Here is a 26,912-nt window from a genome sequence, read left to right as displayed (position 1 = left end):
ATAAAGTAATGGACATGCCCAAAGGTCTGCAGCCAGGCAATAGTGACTTGCTAATCCACACATACCTCCACCTCCCACCCTCCATGCAACTGTGATTTTCCCAAAGCCCTCCAAGAACTCTTCTAGACCCAATGCTGACTGCACAAAAGTGACCCACCTGGACAAGGTCTGAGACAGGCCCATTCCAGTCTGAAGCCCAAACAGAAAAATCTCCAGAACTTTATAAAACTCCAGTCTATATACCATGTCTGATGTAACTGATACATCATTCTAATTTCTCTTGCTGCTGGCTTTTTACAAGTTATTTCTGATGTCAGAAAATTCCCAAGAACTCCCCAAAATTAAGTATCCTCTCGGGTTTTATTATGAAAGTTCTCCCTTTAGAAATATAAAACTCTGATTGCTGTATTTGTGTTGTCTCTTTCTTCTGTCTTAAAAGAAAAATCTGGCTGATCATAGTCTTTGAATTTATAGGACCTTCTACTCTCACATGATATTTATACTCCAATGAAACATTACCCTTTGGGAAGGTGCCCATTTGACAATAATTCACAAACATCAGCAGGTGTAATCAGACCAAAAAGAAAGACAACAAGATCCAGAAAAATCAAACATGGCTTTGATTGATATTTCAAACACCTATTGCATGACTAGTTCAGTAAATACACAAATGAGCCTGTCAAACCCAACTCAATTATTGGACACCCCTGCTGTTTTCAACACATTGCTCACGTTGATCTTAAAAAAGAAAGAAAGAAAAAAAAAGGAAGAAGAAGAAAAACGAAAAAAAAAAAAACTTCCAGAAACCAAAAAAACAGATTGTCTTTCATTCTGCGACGATGGACGTTGAGGAAGTAAAGTGTGAAGAGCTGAAATAATGACAGCGTGCAGAGGGGAAAGGAAAGAGCGCAAGCCTTTGTAAAAACTTCCAATCAGGTGAAGTCAGAGTTGAGGCCAAGGTTCTAGAAGGAGACTATAGAAAAAAACATTTTTCATATAAAATGGCAGACATTGACAGTTTTGTCCGGTACCATCTGTGTTCTCTCTTCCATGGCCCTTTGCTAGACCTCATGCTCCAGCCTCCCTTGCAGGGACTGGGCTACATTTGTGTGGAGGCCACTTGCGTAGGCAGAGCCATGGGCTACCTTGCCCAGAAACCTCTAGCAAGCTCCGCCAGGCTCCCTCTCTTCTCTCTCCAGTGGGGATACTATGAGACCCCAGAAGATGATCAAGCCCTTAGACCAGGAGTTGCCAAACTCTTCTATCAAGAGCAGATAGAACATATTTAGACTTCGTATCTGTGCTGCCGAAGCGAGCACGAACATATTTAGACTTCGAAGGCTACATGCTCTCGGTCATAAAAACACAACCTGCCTTCATAGGAAGCAGCCATGGACCCTAAGTAAACAAATGAGTCTGGCTATGTCCCAATCAAACCATGAATGATGGACACAGAAACTTGAGTTGTGTATGATTTTCATGTGTCACAGGACACCTGAGTGACTCCGTCATTAAGCATCTGTCTTTGGCTCTGGTCATGATCCCAGGTTCTGGGGATCCAGTCCCGCATCGGGCTCCCTGCTCAGCGGGGAGCCTGCTTCTCCCTCTCCCTCTGCCTCTCCCGCTGCTTATTCATGCTCTCACTGTCTCAAATAAATAAATAAAATCTTAAAAAAAAATGTCACGTATCACAAGGTATTACTCTTTGTTATCTTATTTTTTTTATTTGTCAGAGAGAGGGGGAGAGAGCGAGCACAGGCAGACAGAATGGCAGGCAGAGGCAGAGGGAGAAGCAGGCTCCCTGCTGAGCAAGGAGCCCGATGTGGGACTCGATCCCAGGATGCTGGGATCATGACCTGAGCTGAAGGCAGCCGCTTAACCAACTGAGCCACCCAGCCATCCCTCCTTTGTTATTTTTAAACCACTTAAACATCAGAAAAATGTAGAAACTGTGCTTGGCCCTGCTAGACTGAAACGATCAGGTGTGGAGACGTTTCTCTGCCAACCCCACACTCCCGCTATCGCACAGTGGCAGGAGGTAAGAAATGGGTTTTCTTGTGGGAGGTCTCGGAGCCTCTTGGAGTACCGTGACTGATACGTAAGTAATTGCAGAATCTTGACCATCGAGAAAAGAACAGATACCACACAAGCTGTTTCAGAACGGAATAAAGGCTTGCCTTGGAGAAACACACATGTCCCCACCCGGGTCCTTGTGAGAAACTTCAACATCCAGATTTTCCTGGATATAAAGCCTGTTTACAATTTTTAAGCAGGCAGTTGCTTTCTTTGTCTGTCTCCTGCTTCTTCTCCTTCCCCTTTTTAACATGTGGCGAGGATAATCTGGAAGGACACCTCCCCCAGGTGTTTGTGAGACAAATCCTACCAGCGACCGATTTCAAAATGACAGATTCCTAACAACAGAGGTGGTACACCTCTAAACAGAGAAGTGCCTTCTTGGCGATGGTGTCAATTCTGACCTAACGTGATATACAGATGCCACAGAATTCAGTTATAATGACATACAATAATATGTCAGTTTCTTTTTTGCAGAGAGAACCACAAAAGAGACCATTTTATGCAATTTGGAAAATCCTGTTCCTAAAAGCATTATTCCAACATCGAAAAACTACTCAGAAAAGACACTGAAATTAGGTCCTCTAGCATTCCTCATTTTATAGTCTATAACTGCCTGGCTCATGTTAAAGGGAGTATTTAAGGACAGTAAAAGTGGACAGAAAAGATTAATTAATAAAATTATTTATAGTCAGGCTGAAGGCTATAGACTATGTTATCTGAGAGCACAGTTTTCCTAAGAGGAATTCGTTTTTGGAAATGTGAATGACTTTATTATATTGATTTTTTTAAATACATATACTTTTTCTATTTGAGAGGTAAAGAGATATGAAGGGAACTTTAGGATGATAAAGTACAAATATATCACAGCCGAATAATGATCATACTTTTAAATTATATATTGTGACACATAATAAAGGACAGTTAACCTTTTTTAGAAAACCTTTATCCACAGTTTATAGCAGACTACAGATCACTTTTTTTTTCTTTTAAAGCCTAACCATGGGGCACCTGGGTGGCTCAGTCAGTTAAGGGTCCGACCCTTAATCTCAGCTCAGGTTATGATCTCAGGCTTCTGGGATGAAGCCCCACCACAAGGGCTTTGCATTCAGTCTGGAGTCGGCGCGAGATTCTCCCTCTTCATCTCTGCCCCTCCTCCTGCCCGGACTCTACCTCTCTCTCAAGAATAAATAAATGAAATCTTTTAAAAATAAAACAGGGACGCCTGAGTGGCTCAGTCATCATTAAGCGTCTGCCTTCGGCTCAGGTCATGATCCCAGGGCCCCGGGATCGAGTCCCGCATGGGGCTCCCTGTTCAGCAGGGAGCCTGCTTCTCCCTCTCCCACTCCCCTTGCTTGTGTTCCCTCTCTCAGTCTCTCTCTCTCTGTCAAATAGATAAAATTTTTAAAAAATAATAAAATAAAAAATTAAATTAAATTAAAAAATAAAATAAAAGGGCTAAACTTGAGGGGGCCTGGCTGGCTCAGTCAATGGAACACAGCAACTCCTGAATCCAAGGTCATGAGTTTGAACCCCACATTGGGCAATAGAGCCTACTTAAAAAATTAAAAGGCGTAACCTTTCCTACTAGGGTTGGAAAGCTTTTTTATTTTTATTTTTTTTAAGGCTACATAGTAAACAGTATTAGCTTGTGGGATACTGTATCTATCCCTGTGGCAGCTGCTGGAATCTGCTGTTACTGTGCAAGAGCAACCACAGGCGGTGTTCCGCAGCGTGCCTGTGGCTATGGACCAATAAAACTTGATTTACAAAAACAGGCCCCTGCCCCCGCTACAGTCTATCAAGTCCTGTTGCACTGATCCCCAGTGGTAACCTAAAAGACTATATTAAGAAAGTAGTTGTCTTGGGGTGCCTACGTGGCTCAGTCGTTAAGCGACTGCCTCAGGCTCAGGTCCTGGGATCGAGCCCCGTATGGGACTTGCAGCTCCACGGGGAGCTCTCGCTGTGTCTCTCTGTCATATAAATAACTAAAATCCTTAAAACACACACACACACACACACACACACACTCACACACACACACGAGGAGAATGGTTTTTCCGTCTCGATTTTAACTTTAAGAGTAAATGATGTCTCGAGTCAACTATCAATTCACAGGAAATACAAAGAACAAAGAAACTTGTTAGGCCCTGCCGTGGAATTGAATCAGCAAACTCCAGAATGAGTAGAAATTCTACAGGACAAATGACCCAGCTTCTTAAAAAAAAACACATCATAAGAAAATAAGAGAGATGGGGAAACCTATAGATTAAAATAAACTTTAGAGGCCTATCAATAACTTATAGCGGTAGACCTTATTTGGATTCTCACTCAAATGAACAAGTTACAAAATAGTTGAAACGATTCTATTTAGAATCAAGCAAACAAACAAAAACCAAGAGGACTGTTGAGAACTAGATCAGGGTTAAGTAAAAAAACATCAAGGAGAAAGCAGTAGCAGAAAATACGGAAAATTTTCCAGAAATCCTCAAGGTTAGTATCTAAATGTAGCCTCTTTTTTGGAATTTATCAAGTATGAAATTCATAATATAAAAAGTACATAAAATACATTGACACCAAGAAATGAAATAGAATTTAATAGGCAACGTCTTTGTAAACTTCCCTCCCCAAAAATACGGAAGATACTTGTTCAAATGTTAAGAACACTCCTAGAACAGAGCAAGACTAATGGCCAAAATCAAATACGGCAAGAAATGATCCTTTTCTGGCAGCCATTTCATTTATGACCAGGATGAATGGAGCATGTCTGAACACACCGCGATCATCTATTTTTTGACACAGGTGCAAAGCACATAGGAAAAACAGAACATAGGTTAGAAAACTTTGATGTATACCCTGGAAAAACGGTGTAAAACCGTAGTTCTTAGATGTAAAGACAAAATTCTAAAAATATTTTTGTTCTATCAAACACAGTGCATTATTATTAGAAGAAAAACTCTGCCTAAGGAATGTCCACATATATATTCGTTTTAGGAAATAAATTTAAACCCTGCTCTTTTGTGTAGTTAGAGATCTCTCAGCCTCGGCACCGTTCACATTTGGGGACAGGTAATTCCTTGTTGTGGAGGCTGCCCTGTGCACTGTAGGATACGAGGTAGGATCCCCTGGCCTTTGTTTCCTAGATGCCAGGGGCAATACCCTTGTGCCAACTGTGACAACCCAAAAGGTCTCCAGGAATGGCCAAGTGGGGGCAAAATCATCCCCAACTGAAATCAAATGATATAGATCAATTCATGTTCTAACATCCAAGAGAAATAAATATCCGTTAACACCGCAATAAGCTAGGAACTCCAGACTTAGAGGAACGCATGGAGTTAGTTCCTAAGCCATGACCAGGACAAGGCATTCAGAGTTCAGATTTCTGGTGTATATATCTAAGCTTGCTGTCAAGCATTCTTTCTGATCAGATTGGCACATGTGTAATTTGGGAGTTATTTCAGGCTGCAGCAGTACCAGTCAGTGAGAACCAAAAGCTCCTCAAAAATGTGGATTTCATTTGGTCAAACATTCCATTTATGGAAAAACACATCGGCAAGACAAGGGCAGTGTCTCAAATGTGTTTCATGGAAAAAAAAAAAAAATCTTCATAAAGTGCCCAAGAAGATGACTGGAAATGCTCCTTTTCCTTTCTTTTCCTTTTTTTCATTTCTTAAAAGCGACTTGCTCTGGGACGCCTGGGTGGCTCAGTTAAATGTCCGACTCAGTTTTGGTTTGGGTCTGATTTTGGCTCAGGTCATGATTTCAGGGTCATGAGATCCAGCCCCGTGTCAGGGCTCCACACTCAGTGGGAAGTCCACTTGAGATTCTCTCCCTCGGCCCCTCCCCCTGCACATGCTCACATAGCTCTCTCTCTCTCTCTCTCTCTAAAATAACAATAAATCTTGGGCGCCTGGGTGGCTCAGTGGTTAAGCCGCTGCCTTCGGCTCAGGTCATGATCTCAGGGTCCTGGGATCGAGTCCCGCATCGGGCTCTCTGCTCAGCAGGGAACCTGCTTCCTCCTCTCTCTCTCTCTGCCTGCCTCTCTGCCTACTTGTGATTTCTCTCTGTCAAATAAATAAATAAAATCTTTAAAAAAAAAAATAAAATAAAATAAAATAAAATAACAATAAATCTTTAAAAAATATAAATTATATATTTTGGTTACGATTCATGTTTTTTTAAGGTTTTATTTTTAATTAGTCTCTACACTCGGTGTGGGGCTCGAACCTACAACCAAGATCAAGAGTCTCATGCTTCCCAGGTACCCTAGGATTCACGATTTAAATTTAAAGCACTTTTCCAATGAAATCATTTCAAATAATACATGAATTATTATATATGATATGTAAATTACATATATATAAAATAATTCCAGTGAAATAATTTTTTCATTGTAATTTTTTATAGAAAAATATAGAAGATATATCTGTGGAGGGTTTCATTTGGTGTCTAATTTTCAGATGCAAAAATTACTTTTGAATGAACTCTCCTTTCATTTCTACTGATTTGTTTTTAAATTTCGCTCTATCGCTTTCATAGTAGGATTAGAAAAGTACACATACATGAGTTCTGGGGACATGGCTGTGTGTTGTATCATTCTTCACGCTTGAACCACATTTGAAAATATCCTTACTGAGTTATTTAAATAAAGTAATTTTTTAAAAATATGCACACATCTACTCTTAGTGCCATAGTTTTTCTTCTTGTTTGTCTATTTCTGATAAAAAGCCATGGGCCTTCTATGCCTGTACTGTGACTTTCAAATATACGTGTTCAGTAATGGCTCTACAAAAATACAATACTGCGTAAAAAGTACAATACTGGATATAATATCCTACACTGAAACCTAAACACTGTCCTTTAATTTATACTTACTCTCATAATTACTGATGGTTTAGTCTTCTAAAGCAGCTTAATAGTACTAATTACCTCATTAGTTATGCATGCCAAAATTTTTTCCCTTTTCTCTGGTACAGAAAAAGCATGAATTTTTATCTTTAAAAAAAAAAATGTCTTAGAGGGCGAGAGTCAGAATCTGTTTAGAAGCCCAGAGTGAGAAGTCTCTCCAGGATACGTGGGTAGGGGATTAGCTGGTTGGGATTTGGAGAGACTAACAACGGACCATGGAAGGATGGTCAACCCCCGAAGCAACGGTCAATGATGTAAGTGTGGAGAATGTCACATGAGAAATGAAATTAAATCCAGAGATCCAATTACATGCAGAGTATGTGGATGCAGCATTATGTACTTTGAAGGACTATAAAACTGGTGGGGTTTGATGCTTGATGAAACACAGAATTCAGAGGATTATCTTTGCTTATATTTGGATTTACTGTTAATGTTGTATAGTTTTTTTTTTTAGATTTTACTTTTTTAATATTTTATGTATTTATTAGACAGAGAGAGAGCCAGAGCAGGAGGAGTAGAGGGAGAGGGAGAAGCAGACTCCCCGCTGAGCAGGGCCTCGATCCCAGGACCCTGGGATCATGACCTGAGCCAAGGGCAGTCACTTAACCCACTGAGCCACCCCGGCGCCCAATATTGTATAGCTTTTTTTTTTTTCTTTTTAAGATTTTATTTATTTATTGTAGAGAACGGGGAGGGGCAGAGGGAGACAGAGAACCTCAGGTAGACTCCACGATGAGCGTGGAGCCTGATGCAGGGCTTGCTGTCCCAAGCCTGAGATCATGACCCGGGTGGAAATGAAGAGTCACACACTTAACGGACTGAGCCACCCAGCCGCCCCTGTTGCACAGCTTCTGATTTGTGTGCTCATCTTTACGGTCACAAGTACACACCCATGATTTCATTTTAAAATCCATATTGTATTAGCATCAACTAATAGTTTATATAAAGGAAACCTTATTGCTCAATTAAAAATTTTTCTTTAAATAAAAGAAAAAGTTTAGTTATCTGATTGTCAATCAAAAACCAGACCACCTAAAATCTTCAGTAACCGTGGCCCCTATTTTGGTGGAAGGCCTCTCTTCCCACGGCAAAGTCACGGGGAAAGTCAGCTGCTATTAACCACAATTAAATTTAGTCTGTAAAAGGAGAGAACATTTCATCCTGTCTTTTCTCCTTGCTTTACCCTAATTTGTCCTTCAAGTCAGAACATATTATTTCATTCTCAAAGCCATTACCATCCTTATCTTCCCCAAAGGGATGTGTAGCACCAAGCACATTTGGGCTCTCCATGGTCACCGTTGGATGAGCTCTCCGAATTGGACGCTCTGATGCTACGCCCTCTGCCCAGCTTCCAGTAGAGGGAGGACAGTGTTTGCAGGTGGAATGGCAATACGGGCATGTCCAAAGAACCCACTCGAACCCATCCTTTGTGTTATTCAGCCTACTGTTCAGCACAGAGCGCACAAACGAAGAAGGAATGACTGAATCACAAGCAAATAATCAAAATCAGATAACACCAGGGCAAGCCATTCTGCACATGGCATTTCAAACAAGAAGAGTGATGAATTCCCAAGAGTTTGATTAAAGCTAAAGGGAGAGGGTAGTTCTATTCCCCGTTTCTAGCTCTTCCCCAAGCAGGGTCCAATCCATCAGCAAGGTGTTAGCATGTTTTGTGGTTCTGTTTTGTTTTTTCTTTCCAACGTTGTAATTGCTACTCCATTGCTTGGTTTGGTTTTCTAACACCCAATCCCACTGCTCCTAAGTGTTATATATATATAATTGCATTTTAAATAAAAGGGAATTTATTTTAATTTTGTTTTGGATATTTCTTAACACCCCTGGAGGTGGCTGGCAACATGCCAGGACGCTGAAAATCAGAGTCACCAGAAAGTGCAGTTGGAGGAAAACCAAGAATGTTGCCAAGTAGAATCATCTTTCGGTGGTATTTACACACCTCTCTGCTCAAGCCAGAGCAAACGCTCAACAACCTGCTACACAAACTTGTCTCGAACACTGGGTCATTTCTCACCTTCAGAACTGACTTTGGCTCATTTTGTAATTAATCTGTACTTCGAAGGTCCTAACGTAAGTTTTATATTGTAAACTGCCGACACAGCGATCTAGCTTTCACATGGGGCTCACACTCTGTCTCTTTACAAGCACAAACACACCCTCACATTCAGCACTAATGCTAAAAGGAGTCCTCTGCCTAGCTTGGCTGACCACCCGGCCGAACAATCCACTCTTGCTCATACTGCTTCTTTTGCTGAACCCCACGGGGCCATTCACAAACTTAAATAAGAGAAGCGCATATGTGCAGGAGCCAGCTAGGAAATAAATTAGCCAAGTATTTCATCTCCTAGTGGATTACGCAGAAGGAAAAAAAAATCAGAAGATAGCCCCTTGGATGAGGTCATTTAATGCCAAATATTTGAACAGTTACTACATGCAAGAACTGTGTAAGCTATGTGGCAATGCAAAATGGAATACAGCACAAATCCTGCCTTAACAAAGTTTCCCTGCCTTGTCTACATGGCCACAGCTGTCACTCTCCATTTCCAAATCTACCCCTGGTCCTGGTCCTGCTCTACTTAGCTCCAGCCACTGACTGCCTTCCCTAGAAATTTTAGTAAAGCCACACTGTTTATAGGTGCAAGGCAACTGCACACACTTGAACCTGGACTTTCCATTCAGTAACTTCACTGTCCACTCCGACTCATCACAGTGGTCTCTCTATCTGAGTCCTGAACTATAGTAGCAATAAATAATGATTTTTGAGAAAATGAAAGAAAATAATCCCATGGTGGGACCTGGTTAGGGCTATGGTTATAAAAATGACCAAATCAGAATTCCAGGAAGTTTCAAACACAGCTCTCCAAGTATGTAGGGTTGCCAGATAAAATATAGAATACCCAGTTAAATTTGAATCTCAGATAAACAATGAATGGATTTTAGTATAAGTATATCCCAAATAATGCAGGAGACATACTCTTACTAAAAAGAGAAGCTGTTCACTGTTTACCTGAAATTCAAATTTAACTGAGCATCTTTTGTATTTTTATTTCTTAAATCTGACGTTACAAATATACCCTTTTGAGAATCATTTGCATTGAGAGAGCTCCCTTTTGAGTTAAAAATAGTCCTTAGGATGTTCATACCCTCCTATCAATTATTTTATTTTTAAAAGTTTTATTTAAGTAATCTCTACCCCCAACGTGGGATCAAACTCACCCCAAGGTTAAGAGGGGCATGTCCGGGGCGCCTGGGTGGCTCAGTGGGTTAAGCCTCTGCACTGGGCTGGGGTCATGGTCCCGGAGTCCTGTGACAGAGACCCGCATCAGGCTCTCTGCTGAGCAGGGAGCTCAGCAGAATAAATAAAATCTTAAAAAAAGAATTTTTACAAAGAGGGGCATGCCCTTCAGACTGAGCCAGCCAGGGGCCCCTCCTCCTATCAATTATTTTAAACAGTCCTTACGGTGCATTAATGTCCTCAGAAAACTGGCTTTGTGCTTGCCAGGCTGGCTCAGGCTGTGGAGCATGCTACTCTCGATCTTGGGGTTTTGAGTTCAAGCCCAACGTTGGGTGTAGAGATTACCTAAATAACTAGATATTTTTTTAAAAAAGAAAATTCGATTTGTGAACAGGAACGAGAGATAGCCTAGGAGAATTTAGAGCTTGAAGCATTGGTATCCTTACCACCGGGTAGGAAGGCTACATAGAATTTAGGATCACAAAACACATTCAGGGCCCCGCCCCCTTTGGGCTGCTGGCGCTTAGAGACCTACCTTCTCAAGGCTGCTGCTGTAGGGTGTGGCCAGAACGCGCGAGGAGCGCGCTCTCGAGCGTAGGGGGCGGCCATTGTGGTGCGCACTCCCGAGTCTGAAGTGACCCTTGAAAGGCGCGCTCTTGAGCTGCCAACGCGACGATTGAAGGCGCGTTCTCGAGCTTCCAAGGCGACCGTTGAACGGCGCGCTCTCGAGCTTCCAAGGCGACTGTTGACAGGCGCGCTCTCGAGCTTCCAAGGCGACCGTTGAAAGGCGCGCTCTAGAGCTTCCAAGGCGACCGTTGAACGGCGCGTTCTCGAGCTTTTAAGGCGACCGTTGAAAGGCGCGCTCTCGAGCGTCTGAGGCGACCGTTAAAAGGTGCGCCCTCGAGCGTCCCAGGCGACCTTCGAGAGGCACGTTTTCGAGCGGCGGCGGCGGCCCGGCGTGTCCCGTCGGTGTCGGTGTCGGTGTCGGCACTCGCGCCGGGGCCGGGGCCGGGGCCGGGGCCGGGGCCGGGGCCGGCACGGAGAAGAGGCGGCGGCGACGGCGCGGCGCGTGTGAGCCTCGAGCCGGGGTGTGAGGCGCAGCGTCGGCCTCCAGAAATGAAGCGCCAGTGCCCGGCGGCCTTACCTCCCGGAGCGGCGACGTGTAACCCGCCCCAGAGGCTGCCCTCCCTGGCCGGCACGACCGTGCCCAACAGCGACTTGGCGAGCCTTTTCGAGTGTCCGGTTTGCTTCGACTATGTGCTGCCCCCCATTCTTCAGTGCCACAGCGGCCACCTCGTGTGCAGCACCTGCCGCCCAAAGCTCAGCTGCTGCCCGACGTGCCGCGGGCCGCTGGCGTCCATTCGCAACCTGGCCATGGAGAAGGTGGCCAACTCCGTGCTGTTCCCGTGCAAGTACGCGGCCACCGGCTGCGAGCTCGCCCTGCGCCACACCGAGAAGGCCGAGCACGAAGAGATGTGCGAGTTCCGCCCGTACGTGTGCCCGTGCCCCGGCGCGCTCTGCAAATGGCAAGGCTCGCTGGAGGCCGTGATGCCGCACCTGATGCACCAGCACGAGTCCATCACCACGCTGCAGGGCGAAGACATCGTGTTCCTGGCGACCGACATTAACCTCCCCGGCGCCGTGGACTGGGTGATGACGCAGTCCTGCTTCGGCGTCCACTTCATGCTCGTCCTGGAGAAACAGGAGAAGTACAACGGGCACCAGTTCTTCGCCATCGTCCAGCTGATCGGAACGCACAAGCAGGCCGAGAACTTCGCCTACCGGCTGGAGCTGAACGGCCACCGGCGCCGGCTGACCTGGGAGGCGACCCCGCGCTCCATTCACGAGGGAATCGCCTCCGCCATCAGGAACAGTGACTGCCTCGTCTTCGACGCCCGCATGGCGCAGCTCTTTGCAGAAAACGGCAACCTGGGCATCAACGTGACGATCTCCCTGTGTTAAAACGGCAGGCCCGCGGCTTTCCCGCCGCGGCCGAAAACCCTCGTACTCAAGTTCACGGAGAACAAGGCACCCACGTTAGCCCATCAGCCTGAAATTTTGAGAGGTCTAGACACACGAGGTAAATAAAAGGAAAGGCTGTTCAATACAGGAAATAGCTGCATGTAGTTACACGAATATATTTAAAAATAAGTCAACAGTAAATTATATAAGGTATATAATTAAATATTATATATTGCACACACACACACACACACACACACACCCAGCATGGGCATCTCTTGTATTAAGAAAGGGAGCATTGTTAAAAAAAATTATGAATTTGTGTTGCAGATTGAGTGTACTGTTCAAAAATACATACTGGGTTTTTGTTCTGTGTGTGTGCCCCAGAGCTAGTGTGTATGGGGAGTGGGGGGAGGGTATTTTTTTCCTTTAACCAATAAGCCATGTTGAGTGCTCTCGAACCACTGTTTTTTTTTCCCTTTGTGGGTCAACATACAGTGCTGCTATGTGTGTATATTTTGTGGGTGTATGTATTTGCTAATTCTTATTAATTCCAGTTTTTCATTAAATTTGATTTTCTTTTCTGTAATTCAGGTTTTTCCTCGCCTTTTTGGGGTGCCTTTTTAAAGTTAGTGCCTTTCTGATATGCATAGTTGTTTATGATAAACCTTATACATAGGTATTCGATACATATTTCCTTTTCCCCCATTAATCAGTTTATTACAAATATTTTAGGCAGCAGCTCTTTCTTCCCACGGGTCCTGTCCCCGTGTTTTAATAAAACCACCATTTTGCACCAGAAATAAAAGAAAAAAACAACAAAAAAAGAAAAAATGAATAAATGAAAAAAAGAACAAATACGAAAAAAAGAAAAAATAAGTATTTTACATTCAACTCTTTTGAGAAAGGAAAGTTCCAGAAAGGAAAGGTAACAGCAGAATTATCAGAAGCTATTTAAAGCAGCTATACGATGGTCTCTATTTGTATGTTTCTCTCTCTTTTTCTCCAGTTGACTCATACCTTTGAATTTATTATTTGGAAGGTTAAGTAATACTGATTTTTTTTAAATACCAGAAAAAATGTGTCCCCCCCCCAAATATCTTGGACAAATCACATGTTTAAAATTTGTTCTTGGGGTGCCTGGGTGGCTCAGTAGGTTAAGCATTTAGCTCCAGTTGCGATCCCAGCATCCTGGGATTGAGTCATGCATCGAGATCCAGTCCTGCATTGGGATCCAGTCCTGCATCGGGATCCAGTCCTGCGTCGGGATCCAGCCCTGCATCAGGATCCAGTCCTCCATCGTGATCCAGCCGTGTATCGGGCTCCTTGCCCAGCGGGGAGCCTGCTTCTCCCTCTGCCTGCTGCTCCCCCCAACCAAAATAAATAAAATCTTTTAAAAAATAAAATAAAATTTGTTCTTGTATTTATTGGTTTTGCAGAAGAAGGCATCGTCTTACACAGTATTTATAATCAAAAGCAAATCATGTTTTAAAAAGGCAGTTTGAAAAAAAAAGGTTTTATTCTTTTATAATTCTCGTTAAAAGACTACCTGGCAAATTTAAAAAACACACATTCAGAAAGTAAAAGTGGGCCACTGAAAGTAAAAGAAATAGGAGAAACTGGGAAACAATGGAGCATTTTGGTGAGGTTCCTGGTAGTGGCTCGGGTCCAGTTGAATATTATTTCTGAGTTTACATGGATTCCCTGCAACATGTGAAATTGCATTTTTTCCTAAAAGAAACCTAGACTTAACTTCACACAGTATTTGAATGGCTGGTGCCCTCACTTATACTTCCTACTATACCATTAGCTCCATTAAGGCAAGAAATCTTTTATTCTGGTGTCCCAGGGCCCAGCTCATCCCCATTTCTATGGTGGGTGAGCATAAATATTTACTCCCTCTTGTGGTTGATTGAGTTGATATATCTGGATTTAATTCAAAGGCTACACAGCTCAACATAGTCTAGTTCACAGATCATTCCAACATTGTTCCCTCCCTGCCCCAATCCCACTGAACAGTGGTGTTTGCCAATCTAATCTCCCTATGTTCCCATGGGTGCCAAATAAAGTATCAGTAAAGAGAGAAGCAGAAAAAAAAAAAAAAGGCAGATCTACTCCCATGTGACCTTCTTCAATGGGTTTTCCTCTCGTTAATCTATCTGTTTTGACTTATGAGTGACCATAGAGCCCTGTTTGCTTGGGACAACTCTGGTTTATGTCTGTTGTCCCAGGGTAATTATTAAGGGCCCCCCTTTGACTCTCAGAAGTGCCCTGGACCGGAGGGTCACCCCACTCCGGACACTCAAGAACTCATGGTAAGTAGGAAGGTACTATAGAAATAACCAATAGAGCACACAAATGTTTGTCCTCAGAATGGCCAAGACAAAGACATTCACGCCGTTTAATGTGCTCTACTCAAGAACTAGAAACCAGAATTAACAGACTCATAAGGTGGGCAGTGCTGGGGTTTTTAATCTCATCTGTTGACTCTTGATGCTGGTGAAAAGCCTAGCTGCACAGAAGAATCACTTGGGCTCCAGGAGCTTTCAGAGCACACAGAATGACATTCCTCGCCCTACACGAGGAGGTTCTTACCTAGCAAATCTGGGTAGGGCTAAGGAATCTATATTTTTTTAAAGCTCACCCGAATGAGTCTTCCAGATACTGAGGCTCATAAATATTAAGTAAGTTTCTACGGCAGCCTCAAGATTGAAACAGAAACCTCCCTATCTCCCTGACTTGAATGCATGATAAAACAGAAAAGGGAAATATGTTACCAGGGGAAAAAACTTATCCACATCACAATTTTAGCTACTGTGACATTAATCACAATATCCCATGTGATTATGTGATAGCTCTTGCCGGAATCCCTCCTACCAATTCCACCAGCTTGGTCTTATCTCACTTCCTGTTTAAGAGATAACTTCAAAAGGAGCAGCTGTCAAGCATAAAATTTGAGAGATGATTTATGCAAACAAGAGATAAAAAACTAATTTATCTTCCACTAAACATAATGAAAAACACCCCATAAATCCACCAATTGATCCAGCTTTCTAAACACGAAAACCAAGGCTACTCTCCAAGTCTTAACTACACCCTTAATATTTTACCTGGCAACAAAGACAACATATGAAAAACCCCACAGATCCAAGAAAAAAGGCGGTCTTATCCAATGGTGACCAACCTTGTGTCCCACACAGGCAAGGAAGTCACAAATGACTGTCAAACAAGTTTTAATATTCCATAAACCTGTTGTAAAAATGGGAGTGTACCCCAATAAGGCAGCTCAAGCTCTGTGAAAGGCCAAACATGTTTTCTTTCACCAGAAGCCTATCAACTCAATGTGTTAACGGTGGCTTCTTCAAAGTTCAGATGAACTTCTCGTGTCACTATCAGAAATTCTACATCATGTCTGATGGACCAGAGATGCTCACTAGCAAGGATTACAATGCAGTGCAAGGACAGGAAGAGTTTAAGTTTGCAAATGACCTTAGTTAGATACAAGCAACAAGTGTTAACAACAGGCATTGCTGAAAAGCTCGTAAATAACCTGAATGTTTCCTTTATTATTTATCACTACTTCAACTGTGACAGCGCTATCATATTACTATAAAGCAGTCTCTGGGATGTGCTCTCCCAAACATTGGTGCCATGAGATTTTAGGTTAGTTTTTGTTTGTTTGTTTGTTTGTTTAATTTTATTTATTTATTTGACACAGAGAGAGCACAAGCAGGCGGAGTAGCAGGCAGAGGGAGAGGGAGAAGCAGGCTCCCTGCTGAGTAAGGAGCCTGACACGGGGCTTGATCCCAAGACCCCGGGACCATGACCTGAGCTGCAGGCAGTTGCTTAACCAACTGAGCCACCCAGGCACCCCAGTGCCATGAGATTTTTGTGCATGTTATGCAAAAAGAGGATTCTGTGATCAGGTGAATTTAGCAAAAGTTGGTTTAAATGAAGTTCAAGAGCATCCTTAAAGGCAGGATAACCAAGAGTCTTTAATATGTTTTTGTGAAGTATAAATCCCCAAGAGGTAAGGGTATAATATTCAGCATTTTCACAATGTATTTGGCCAAAGGTTTTCTTCTGTAGTGTAAATGGAGGAATATCCTGGGGTACCTCAAAATATATTTGGGGAGCACTGAAACAGACAATTGATAGTTACACATCATTGATAAAATCTGGACCAGAAACAAATCAGAAAACCAGTGGACCCGGGTAAATCAATCTGACTGTGTCACTTCCTCATTACTGTTCATTTTTTTCTTATCAAATTAACATTTCTACACACGAATAGACACACCATAGTAATTAATCTTTTAAATCGGAAGTAGTAGAAGCCCTTCTCCATCTAACCTGTGTTCTGCTGAATCTCACTTCCCCAAACTGTTGGGGAGCCTAAAGTTCCTTATAAAGCTGCTTCCCTTGCTTCTAGACCTCTCAACAAGCGTCGAAAGGCTCTTGAGTAATTCCTGTTTGTCCTTAAGAATTTCTACCATGTACTCCTCCCTTGGCTGCACATCCGTGTAGAGATCCCTCCTCAGGGCCTTCCAAGGCCATGAAGGAGCTGCTTCCCATGGGGTTCCACTGACGCCACCATCAAGTACCACCACCTCCAGAATCACCAAGGGACAAGAGCCACCATACCCCGATAACACAGTCCTTGAGATGCCATGTGTGCTTTGGAGTCATTAATGTGCCGTAGCTACGCTCTCCCTTTCTGTCGCACTTGGTCACATAGGACATCAAGGCAATGTTCCTTTGCACCCTTCCCTATCTTCCAATATAAACACAGCTTTCAGATTTTACTATCAGAAAGCAACTTCTCATGGACTGCTCCCCTATCTACACATCCTTCCAGTGGAGGCCCTGACTGCCTTCTGTCTCGGACTAATTTTTCAAAGATGTCTGTACACGGAACAGACTTAGAAGATCTAGGGCTTCCTTCCTTCCCTCCAAGCAAAGGGCAGGAACGCTTGCCGCGTAGGAAGGTAGAGACTGCTCCTGCCTTCGGAGCGAAGGGTACACATGATTACTGCCCCCTCGAAGAGACTGGGACTCTCTAAGCGCAGGGCTCCTTTCCTGCAGTGGAAACCACCACATGCCCTGCATCCACCTGCTCCTCTTTGTGTTGCCGCATGGGCACTGGCACTCAGAACAGACACAAAAGCTGATACTCTGCCTGCTGCGAGCAAGAGCGAGGTTCTTCCTTGTCCAAGTGTCTTGGTCTCCGACAAGGGTGTTGTGTCTTCCTTCTGTCAGCATCCACGAAGCTGCAGCAGGCTATCTTAGCTTACAAGTAAGGAAAGAAGATTTCTGACCCCCATCAGACACAATGGGGGATGGGCGTGGGGGGTGGGTACGTGGTTGGCTCAGTAGAAGAGCATGTGACCCTTGATCTCAAGGTCTTGAGTTTGAGCCCCATGCTGGGTGTAGCAATTACTAAAAAATATAAACTTAAAAAAAAAAAAAAAAAAAGCTCCCATCTTAAAAATCTCCAACCCCTCACAGATCTTGACACTTATATTTAGGAAACTTTTGTCTGGAATTAAGATCTAAAAGCAGATTTGGGGGACACCTGGGTGGCTCAGTTGGTTGAGCATCTGACTCTTCGTTTCGGCTTGGGTCGCAGGATGGAGCCCTGTGTGGGGCTCCACGGTCAGTGTGGAGATGCGGGGGGGTCTGCTTCTCTCCGTCTCCCTGTGCCCCTTCCTCAGATGATGCTTTCTCTCTCTCTCTATCTCTCTCATATAAATAAATCTTTAAGAAAAATAAATGCAGAGGCACCTGGGTGGCTCAGTGGATTAAAATCTCTGCCTTCAGCTCAGGTCGTGATCCCAGAGTCCTGGGATCGAGCCCCGCATCGGGCTCCCTGCTCTGCGGGAAGCCTGCTTCTCCCTCTCTTTCTCTCTCTCTACCCGCTTCTCTGCCTACTTGTGATCTCTGTCTGTCAAATAAATAAACAAAATCTTAAAAAAAAAAAAAAAAAGAAATCCAGATTTTAGAACTAAACTAGAGAAAAATCCAACAGTAACATATACTTGAAACTTGGCTGAGTTCTTGTGCCAGATACTGATCTTTTCATTTAACGCTGACAACAGCCCTAAGAGGCAGTCACTACAATTCCCTCCCGGGCTGGCTGATGCCATCAGTAATGCAACGGGCCCACCACCCTACGTGCCCTGGGCCCAGGGACAGCACACCACTTCGGGCCAGCCAGGTTTCTTCTTCACTTGCTTCACTCTTGCTTGTGAGATGCTACAGGTTGCTACAACACTCACTCCGAGCAAGAGCGAGGTTCTTCCTTGTCCAAGTGTCTTCAAGTAACACTACTCCAGAGAATTCCAGCCCCTGAAAGGTTGCTAGCTCTGTATGAACGAAGCCTGGCTGTCATAGCCCGGCTTCTCATTCGTGACAAAGCTACATCTGCGATACTTCTGTTCCATTTGCAGTTAGGCAGAAGGGCAAGAAACACTTTCCGTTCGGTCCTGAATTACATCAGAATTTTAGAGCACACAGAGCCCTTAGAGAAAGTCACTGCTGATTAAATATTAGCTTCACTGTTACGTAAAGCGCCATCGGGATAGCCATCTATCCTTCCTTAGTTTTGGTTAAACAATTTTGGGCCAATTTAAAGATGAACAGTGAAACAGTTCTGCCCTCATCTTATTTGCCATAATCGCTCCTTCTATTTCCTATTCCCTTGGGTACATTAGTGCTCACTTATACACACAACCTTGCTGTTAATAAAAAAGATTTATGTACCAAGTAAGATTTTATTCCTTCCATCAAATGTTTACTTAAGGAGGCTTTATTGCATAAAATACTATCCTTACTCAGTGCACAAACAGATTTCTCTTTCTAAACCCATTTCCTTTCTTTCCATACTTCAATCTTAATCTGTTGTGGGGATTTTATTTAGCTCTAGAATTCTGACTTAGCATATTGTTTGTTTCATATATAGGATCTTCAAGAAAAGAGAAGTTATTACTGTTACTGTTAAAAACTTGCAAACTGGCACAGCGGCTTCCTCAAGATGCACAGAAAAGACGGTTTAGTCAAAGACTATCTTTGGTACAGCAGGGCCCCTACAGATGGGAAATGGACATTTCCTAACTGGTCCACATTTAGAAAACAAAGAGGTAATATATATTACAATGAATTTCAAACCTTAGGTCCTTTATGCTAGTAATACTACTCATAGATATTCACCCTAGGAAAGTAATTCCAAATAAGAACAATAAAAACCATCCCAACAGAGCACACAGAAAGGCTGAACTTGAGAATACAAAATCAGAGCCAAACTCAATCACCAAAGCATCCTCCACTTACCAACAGAGACTTTTGGATAAAGATCAGAAGGAAACGCAAGAAAGGAAATTACACTGCTGTCAGGATGGTGAAGAAACAGGATACACAGATGACCCTTACGCAACACAGGTTTGAACTGCGTGGGTCTACTTATATATGGATTTTTTTTTTGTAAATATAGTACTGTAAATGTATTTTTTCTACCATGTGATTTTAATAGCATTTTCTTCTCTCTAGCTTAAGAATACAGTATATAATACATATCACATACAAAATAATGTTAATTGGCTGTTTATGTTATTGGTAAGTCTTCTGGCCAACAGCAGGCTACTAAATTTTGGGGCAAGTCCACTATGGTAGACAAGGGCACCTGATGGCTCCGTCGGAGGAGCAGGGGACTCTTGATCTCAGGGTTGTGAGTTCTAGTCCATACAAAGACTCTGATGCCCATGTACATAGTTACTTTATTTGTAATAGGTGATCCCTGAAAACAATTCCACTGTCAAATACCTGGCAAATCAACAAAATATAATACATCCCTACAACAGAATACTACTAAGCATTAAGAAGGAAAACACTTATATGTGAAACAACATAGCTGACCACCAAGTAATTAATGAGTAAGCTTAAGGGTTGCGAAAGATTAGAAAGACAACTACCAACTTCAAATGTCAAAGAGCTACGGTTAAGAAAGAAAGCCAAGCAGAGACATTTATCTTGTGATCTAAAGACACAACTAGTACACATCTGGACAGTCTGCAGGATCCCAGAACCCATCAGGATCAATTAATATTGTCTATGGTATTCGGGATAGGTTTAACAAACGAGTTGTCCCCAGAAGTTCATGTTATTTTACCTTCTCTAAATTGCCAGCCGTCCACAACTCCACCTAACAGTATTCGAGTAATCATTAACTTAAATATATATCTATTTGGGAATGAATGTAATTTCTAAAGAAAACTAAATAAAAGATAAAGAAAAAAGAAGAGTTAAGTTAGAAGGTATGTAAGCTTTTGGGGCGCCTGGCTGGCTTAGTCATGTGACTGAGCGTGTGACTCTCGATCCTGGGTACAGAGATTACTTAAAATCTTTTTGAAAGAAGGAAAGCAAGCAAGCTTTTATTTAATCTGCCACACCTGTAGATAAGCATAGAAAGTATCATTATTTGGACCATGAGATTATATTCTAGGTTATAAACAACTATAATAGAGAAAATATTACGCTAACCACACCAATTCCCTTCCTGGAAACAAAGAGCACATTTCCCAGTACCCTTTACAGTTAGGCTGAGGTCCACATGTCATCCTTCTAACCAATGGAATGTGGTAGAAAGAGATTTAAGCTACTTCTAAACCTGGAGCGCCTGGGTGACTCAGTCGGTTGGGCCCCTGCCCTCAGCCGGGGTTATGACCCTGGGTTCCTGGGATCAAGCCCCACTGCCAACTCCCTCCCGGCTCAGTGTGAGACTGCTTCTCCCTATCCTTCTGCTGCTCCTCCTGCTTGTGCATTCTCATGCTCTCTCTTTCCCTGTAAAGTAAATAAATGGAATCTTAAAAAAAAAAAAAGAAAGAAAGAAAGAAAGAAAGAAAGAAAGAAAGAAAGAAAAAGAAAACAAAACAAAAACAAAAACAAAACGCCCTGGGGTGGGTATTAAGGAGGGCACGCATTGCATGGAGCACTGGGTGTGATGCACAAACAATGAATCTTGGAACACTGAAAGAATAAAATAAAGTTAAACATACACACACACAAAAATGCTAGTTCCAAACCTGAACTCAGAAAAACCCTATATGTTAGGGTGCCTGGCTGGCTCAGTCAGTGGAGACTCTTGATCTTGGGGTTGTGGGTTGAGCCCCACAGTGGGTATAGAGGTTACTTAAAAAAAAAAAAAAACATATATCCCATGTGCCAGCTACACTTGCTGGGGATGGGGTGGATAAACGGCTGGAAAAGGAAACAAAATGTGTGCTTTAAGCTCCGTTTCTCAGTGGGCTGGTTAAAAAGTTGTGCTCAGTTGTAACAACCCATTCAGCAGCACACTCGTGATGGTGCTTCTCTCTCTGTGTCTGTTACAGTTCGGTAACAAATTCACAGAACATGATTTTACATCCCTCTTCCTCTTCCATGGCCACTTGGGGCACCACCTGTTTTTGATGACCAAGTCACAGGACAGCCGCAGTCTCAGGGGAATGCCAGTAATGGGGTTGGTCCCTTCCTGCAGCACAGGACTAATGTCATCTACCTGGGTGGCAGTTCACCTCCACAGAGGGCACAGTACCTCTGTGAATACTAGAATACTAGTTCTGGTGGTCTTCAAGATGCAACCACAGAGCTTTATGACAGTGGGTTTCAAACAATGGTGCATGGACCGTTGCATCGGAAGCATCCGGGATGTTTGATTAAAATCCAGATATTCCACAGCAGAATTTCTAAGAAGGATCAATGAGAAACTGATTTTTTTTTTTTATACTGAGCTCCCCCAGGTGATTATTATGCATACAAAAACTTGAGAACTATTATTATAATGTGATGACAAAAGTTACAATAGCTGACAAATACTAAACTATTGTTTTAATACCCTTAAGTAAGGGTATTAAAAATACAAAGGCTTACCCTTTTGTCTCAGTGGATTAAGGCACGGGAGTCAGCTCCTCCTCGTTATAGAATCCTAGATAAAAGCCCTTGATTGAGCACAAAAGAGCTAGATGCTGAGTGCAGCCCTACTCTAATTCTCCGCCTGAGCCAGGTGAACTCATCCACATTGTGGCCGCCGCTGCAGTTTCTCCATCTGCAAAATTTGAAGAGCTCCCCTAGGATCTATGGTTTCAAACCATTTTACTAAAAACTACTCCTATAGCAAATCTTGTGTGCAAGGCAGTACATGGAAAATAGAAGCAACAGCTTGTTTCGGTTGGAAGGAGAGGGAGCAACACTGAACCACTCCCAAGCCTCCAAATGCAAGGACCCCTGTGGGTGCCCCAGAGAAGCTACATACAGAACCACAGACCGAGGAGCAGAGTTCAAAATCTCCCGTCTAGGGGGCACCTGCGTGGCTTAAGCATCCAACTTCGGATCAGGTCATGATCTCAGGTCCTAGGATCGGACCCTAGAGCGGGCTCTTGACTCAGTGGGGAGTCTGCTTGTCCCCCTGCCCCCTCCACCTACCCTCCGCTAGTGTTCATGTGTGTGTGTCTCTCTCAAAAAAATAAAATCTTAGAAGAAAATCTTTGATCTAGCTCATATCTTAGCCTCCTTTTATCTGGAAATTCTGACAGTCATGATTATGACCCTAAAAACTCTTTAATTAAAGTCACCTCTACCATTCTCCTGTGTTTAGAGCGGACTTACTTCCTCTACTCCCAGCTGGAGGAGAGGGCGGGTTAAGCTGGGAAGGGAGAAAAACCGATTCCAGAGATCTACAAACCCTGATGATGAATTCTATGAACTCCCCTAACTAAATTCTCAGACAACTTTGTATTCTTTGACTAGGAAGATTTCTGTCCTTCTTTGAGTACAGTCCACAGATGCTAGCCTCTCCTTCCCAGCACGTCTGGCCGGTGTGGCGCTTCCTATGATCAGCCGGTGCTATCCATACGTGACCGAATATTCTGTGCGTAACGACAAGGACTCGCCCTACTGCAGCCATTCTGGAAAGTAAGTGGAAATCGCTCCACAAATTTCTTCGAACCAAATATCATTGTACATTAACAGGATGTTACTAATAATTGCTTTTTCTAAAGAGTTCATCCCCTAGATTCCTAGCTTCTTGTCTTGACCTCTTATTTTGGTCTCATTAATTCTTTTGAAATTTTTTTAAAAATTAAGGATGTGAATGAACACTTAAGACTACATTCCTTTTTTAGAGAGCTTATTTCTCAGGTCCAATCAGACAAAGACCAAAATGAAGAGGTATCTTGATTTCTCTGGTACCTTTATACAGTCTAAATACATAATTCCGTGTCAGGTTAAATATAACCTAACTAAAATTTGCTGTGTGGGGTGCCTGGGTGGCTCAGTGGGTTAAGCCTCTGCCTTCGGCTCAGGTCATGATCTCAGGGTCCTGGGATCGAGCCCCACATTGGGCTCTCTGCTCGGCAGAGAGCCTGCTTCCTCCTCTCTCTCTCTCTCTCTCTCTCTCTCTCTCTCTCTCTCTCTGCCTCTCTGCCTACTTGTGATATCTCTCTGTCAAATAAATAAATAAAATCTTAAAAAAAATTACTGTGTGATCGATTCACTGTATTAGCTGACAACTAAATGGAAAAATAAATGTACAGTATTAGTTCAAATGGCAACATTATGTTTGGTGTCAGCAAATGTTTTCTGTAAATGTGCGGAGAGGAAATACTTTGCCTTGCAGACCATACGATCATCCTCACGAGTGCTCAGTCCTGTCACTGTAGTGTGAAAGCAGCCGAACACAACATTCCAGTGAATGGGCTGGACTGATTTCCCCTAAAACTTTACTTACAAAAAAGGTGGAGGGCTAGATGCTGCCAATAGGCTAGTCTGCTGAGCCCCGGGACTTAGGTGGAAAATTTTATAAGGGGTGGAAAATCATAACCATGGTATTATTTCCTGAGATGAACTGTAATGACTACCCAGTCTGCCAACTGAAAGTCTCATTCAAGCTTATTACCCCAAGAACATATGTGGTAGAACATTGAAATGTCATTTCCTGCTATTCTACCTTTTATTTAAAAAAAAAAAATCATTTAAACATCAAAGGAAAGTTTTGTTTTTTTCTACTACCTATTGAAGGCTTCGCTAGAAGACCAACAAGAAGGGTTCTGGATGTACTTTCTAACTTTCTTTTTACCTTTCCCTTTCTTTTGGTAAATCTCAAAGGAATCCTGCAGAGCCTATCTCCCCAAAGACCATGAAAAATTACACCTGGCAAAAAGGTTAGTTCAAACATAAGGAAGCCAGTAGCAGAACCAAGGGACGACATAGAGACATCAAGCTCACTACCCACAATCTCTTTTTAATAGTGTGCATTGACTATCCTTAGTTGTGTGTGAGATACACATTCATTTTCAAGACAAGTGTCCGGTCCCCTACCAAATACACATTTCACATCATCTGAGTGGTCAGGTGCACCCATTTTACATAGAATTTCTGCAGACCACAGAAAGGTATAATGAATATTTTAAACTTAGGGCAGAGCAGAGACCTTGCTTAGGCACAGGGAGGAAATTCAGTCACTTCCAGACTTTATGATTTGATTCTGACTCAGAGAAACAAACACACTGATCATTAACATACATAAAAAGAACAGAGCTAGAGGCTGAGAGTAATCCTCAGGGTTTAGATTAAGATTTTAGTATTATTTGGGTTCTGGGACCTGATTTCAATGGGGGGGGGGGGTTCCCCACATCAGCAATCAATCCTTGGACACCACCTGGGTCTCCTACAATTCAACTCAATTATGACACTAACAGAAAAGCATCAGGTCCTACAGGTTAAAAGGTCAACGTTATAAAAACTGCCGCCGCCCCCCCACCGGATTTCTGAGGCCAAGTGCAAGTCCAAGTTGTCACCTGGCTTCTGATAACCAACCATAAATCAGATTCCCACAACCCTCTCTTTGGGTTTTATTAACTTGCTAGATTGGCTCACAGAACTCAGAAACCAGAGATCCATTTGACTTACTAGATCACTGGGTAGAACTCAGAAACAGCCAAAGGGAAGAGCTGCATCGGACAGGGGAGAGCTAGGGAAAGGGCGGGTAGCCTCCACGGCTCTCCAGGCCGGCCACTTGGCCACATCTCCCTGTGCTCTCCATCCCGGAAGCTCTCAGAGTGCCGTCCTTCTGGGTTTTATGGAGGCTTCATTACATAGCCGGGATTGATTCAACCACTGACCGTTGGTGATTGGTTCAGCCTCTAGCAAACCCCTCCTTCCCCCGCCCGGAAATCAAGGGGTGGGACTGATAATTCCAACCCTTTATTCAAGGTTGGTTCCCCCAGCAACCAGCCCCTCTCCTTAGGTGTTTTCCAAAACTCACCTCATTAACACAAACCCCATTGTGGTGGAAAGGGGCTTATTATAAATAACAAGATACTCATTACACCTTTCAGGCTCTGAAGGGATTTCAGAAACTGAGGACAGGAGAGCCCATATTATAACAAAAGATGCTCTAATCGCTCAGGAAATGCCTGAGCTCCCAAGGGTTTTGGGAGCTGTGAGCCAGGAACCACGGATGAAGACCAAATATATATAAGAAATAAATATTGGTCATACGCATGACCAAAATAGGTTTTTATAAATCACAACACCGCAGGTGTTTTCCACTGACCCGAGATAGGGAAACAATGAACATGACTTCCAGCTACAAGATGAGTGAAGGTTTTAGAGGAGGTAGCGCATGCAGATTTGTTAGCCTAGGACCCTAAATGAGGTCGCTGTTGAGGGCCACAGAGATACTGCGATGTCTAGAGTTAAAGACAGGTAGGCGGGTGGTGGTGGTACTTTCATATTTCCAGACCCAGTCACAGCCCCATGCACTTCTTACCACTGGACATCAACACCCTCCCACTGAGAGGCGACACTTGTATTTTGTCCTTTTGACCGGGAGTGGCTCCTTGTGATGGCTTTGACCCACGGAACACAGAGCAGTGGCACTGTGCGACTTCCCAGACTTGTCAGAAAAGGTGGGACAGCTTCCATCTCTCTCTCTCTATATCTCTCTCTCTCTCTCTCTCTCTCGATGCACACACTGGGAAGCTCGAGCTACTCGGTCAGAGGTCTGGAGGACTGACACAGCCAAGCTGGAGAGGGCTTGGTGGGAGAGCACGCAGGGCTAGGGCGTGAGGCCAGTGAGGCCCCTGCTAAGCCGGTCCCCACGTGTGGGGACTGGAAAGAACGGTGGTGCCCTGTCGGGATTCCTGACGCACGGAATCCGCGAGCGTGGTAAGTGGTCATTTTTATACCGCTGGGATTTGGAGTAATTATTACACAGTAACTGGAATAGTTGGATCTAGAAACTGTATTTTAGACCAGGGGTCAGCAAACTTCTTCTTTAAAGAACAAAAGGGTAAGAAATAGACCAGGCCGTGCAGGCGCCATGGTCTGCGTCACAGCTACTCAACTCTGCCGCGCGGGGAAGGCAGCCAGGCAGTATGTAAACGACCAGGCGGGACTCGGTTCCAATAAAACTTTATTTACAAAAGCAGGTCTGGTGTGTGATGTGGGAAACAAAGGTACAAGAAAAAGTATTAAATGTCCTTACTACCTACGGCCCACCGACAAGTCCTTGAAACAGGCAGAGTGACCTTCCTCTGAGGACTCAGCTGCCTCGACGTTACTACTTTGCTAAGGACAAAAGCCAACCTTAGTCCAACTCCCAGGATCCTGTAAGTCTACTTGAACATATAAAAATTGCTTTTGGGGAAAAAAATTGCTTTGGAGAGAC

The 26,912-nt window shown here is 43.4% G+C and overlaps 2 protein-coding genes across 4 annotated transcripts in view; one reads left to right on the top strand and one right to left on the bottom strand.

Moving 5' to 3' along the window:
- FRMPD4 (FERM and PDZ domain containing 4) overlaps positions 1–26,912 on the bottom strand; it is a 550,653-nt gene that overhangs the window by 446,153 nt on the left and 77,588 nt on the right. The gene's annotated exons all lie outside the window — the stretch shown is intronic.
- On the top strand, positions 11,231–13,015 carry LOC131821280 (E3 ubiquitin-protein ligase SIAH1A-like). Its single transcript, XM_059157260.1, has one exon. It carries the CDS (start codon positions 11,348–11,350, stop codon positions 12,191–12,193), a length of 846 nt encoding a protein of 281 aa, XP_059013243.1. The 5' UTR covers positions 11,231–11,347; the 3' UTR covers positions 12,194–13,015.

This window comes from Mustela lutreola, chromosome X (assembly GCF_030435805.1).
Source record: "Mustela lutreola isolate mMusLut2 chromosome X, mMusLut2.pri, whole genome shotgun sequence".
In the NCBI taxonomy this organism is placed as follows: domain Eukaryota; kingdom Metazoa; phylum Chordata; class Mammalia; order Carnivora; family Mustelidae; genus Mustela; species Mustela lutreola.
Note: the sequence above shows the minus strand (reverse complement) of the source record. Positions and strands in the feature narration are given on the sequence as shown.

What these genes read in the sequence shown, in the direction of transcription:
- LOC131821280 (XM_059157260.1), top strand. Translation starts at nt 11,348, where the DNA reads ATGAAGCGCCAGTGCCCGGCGGCCTTACCTCCCGGAGCGGCGACGTGT.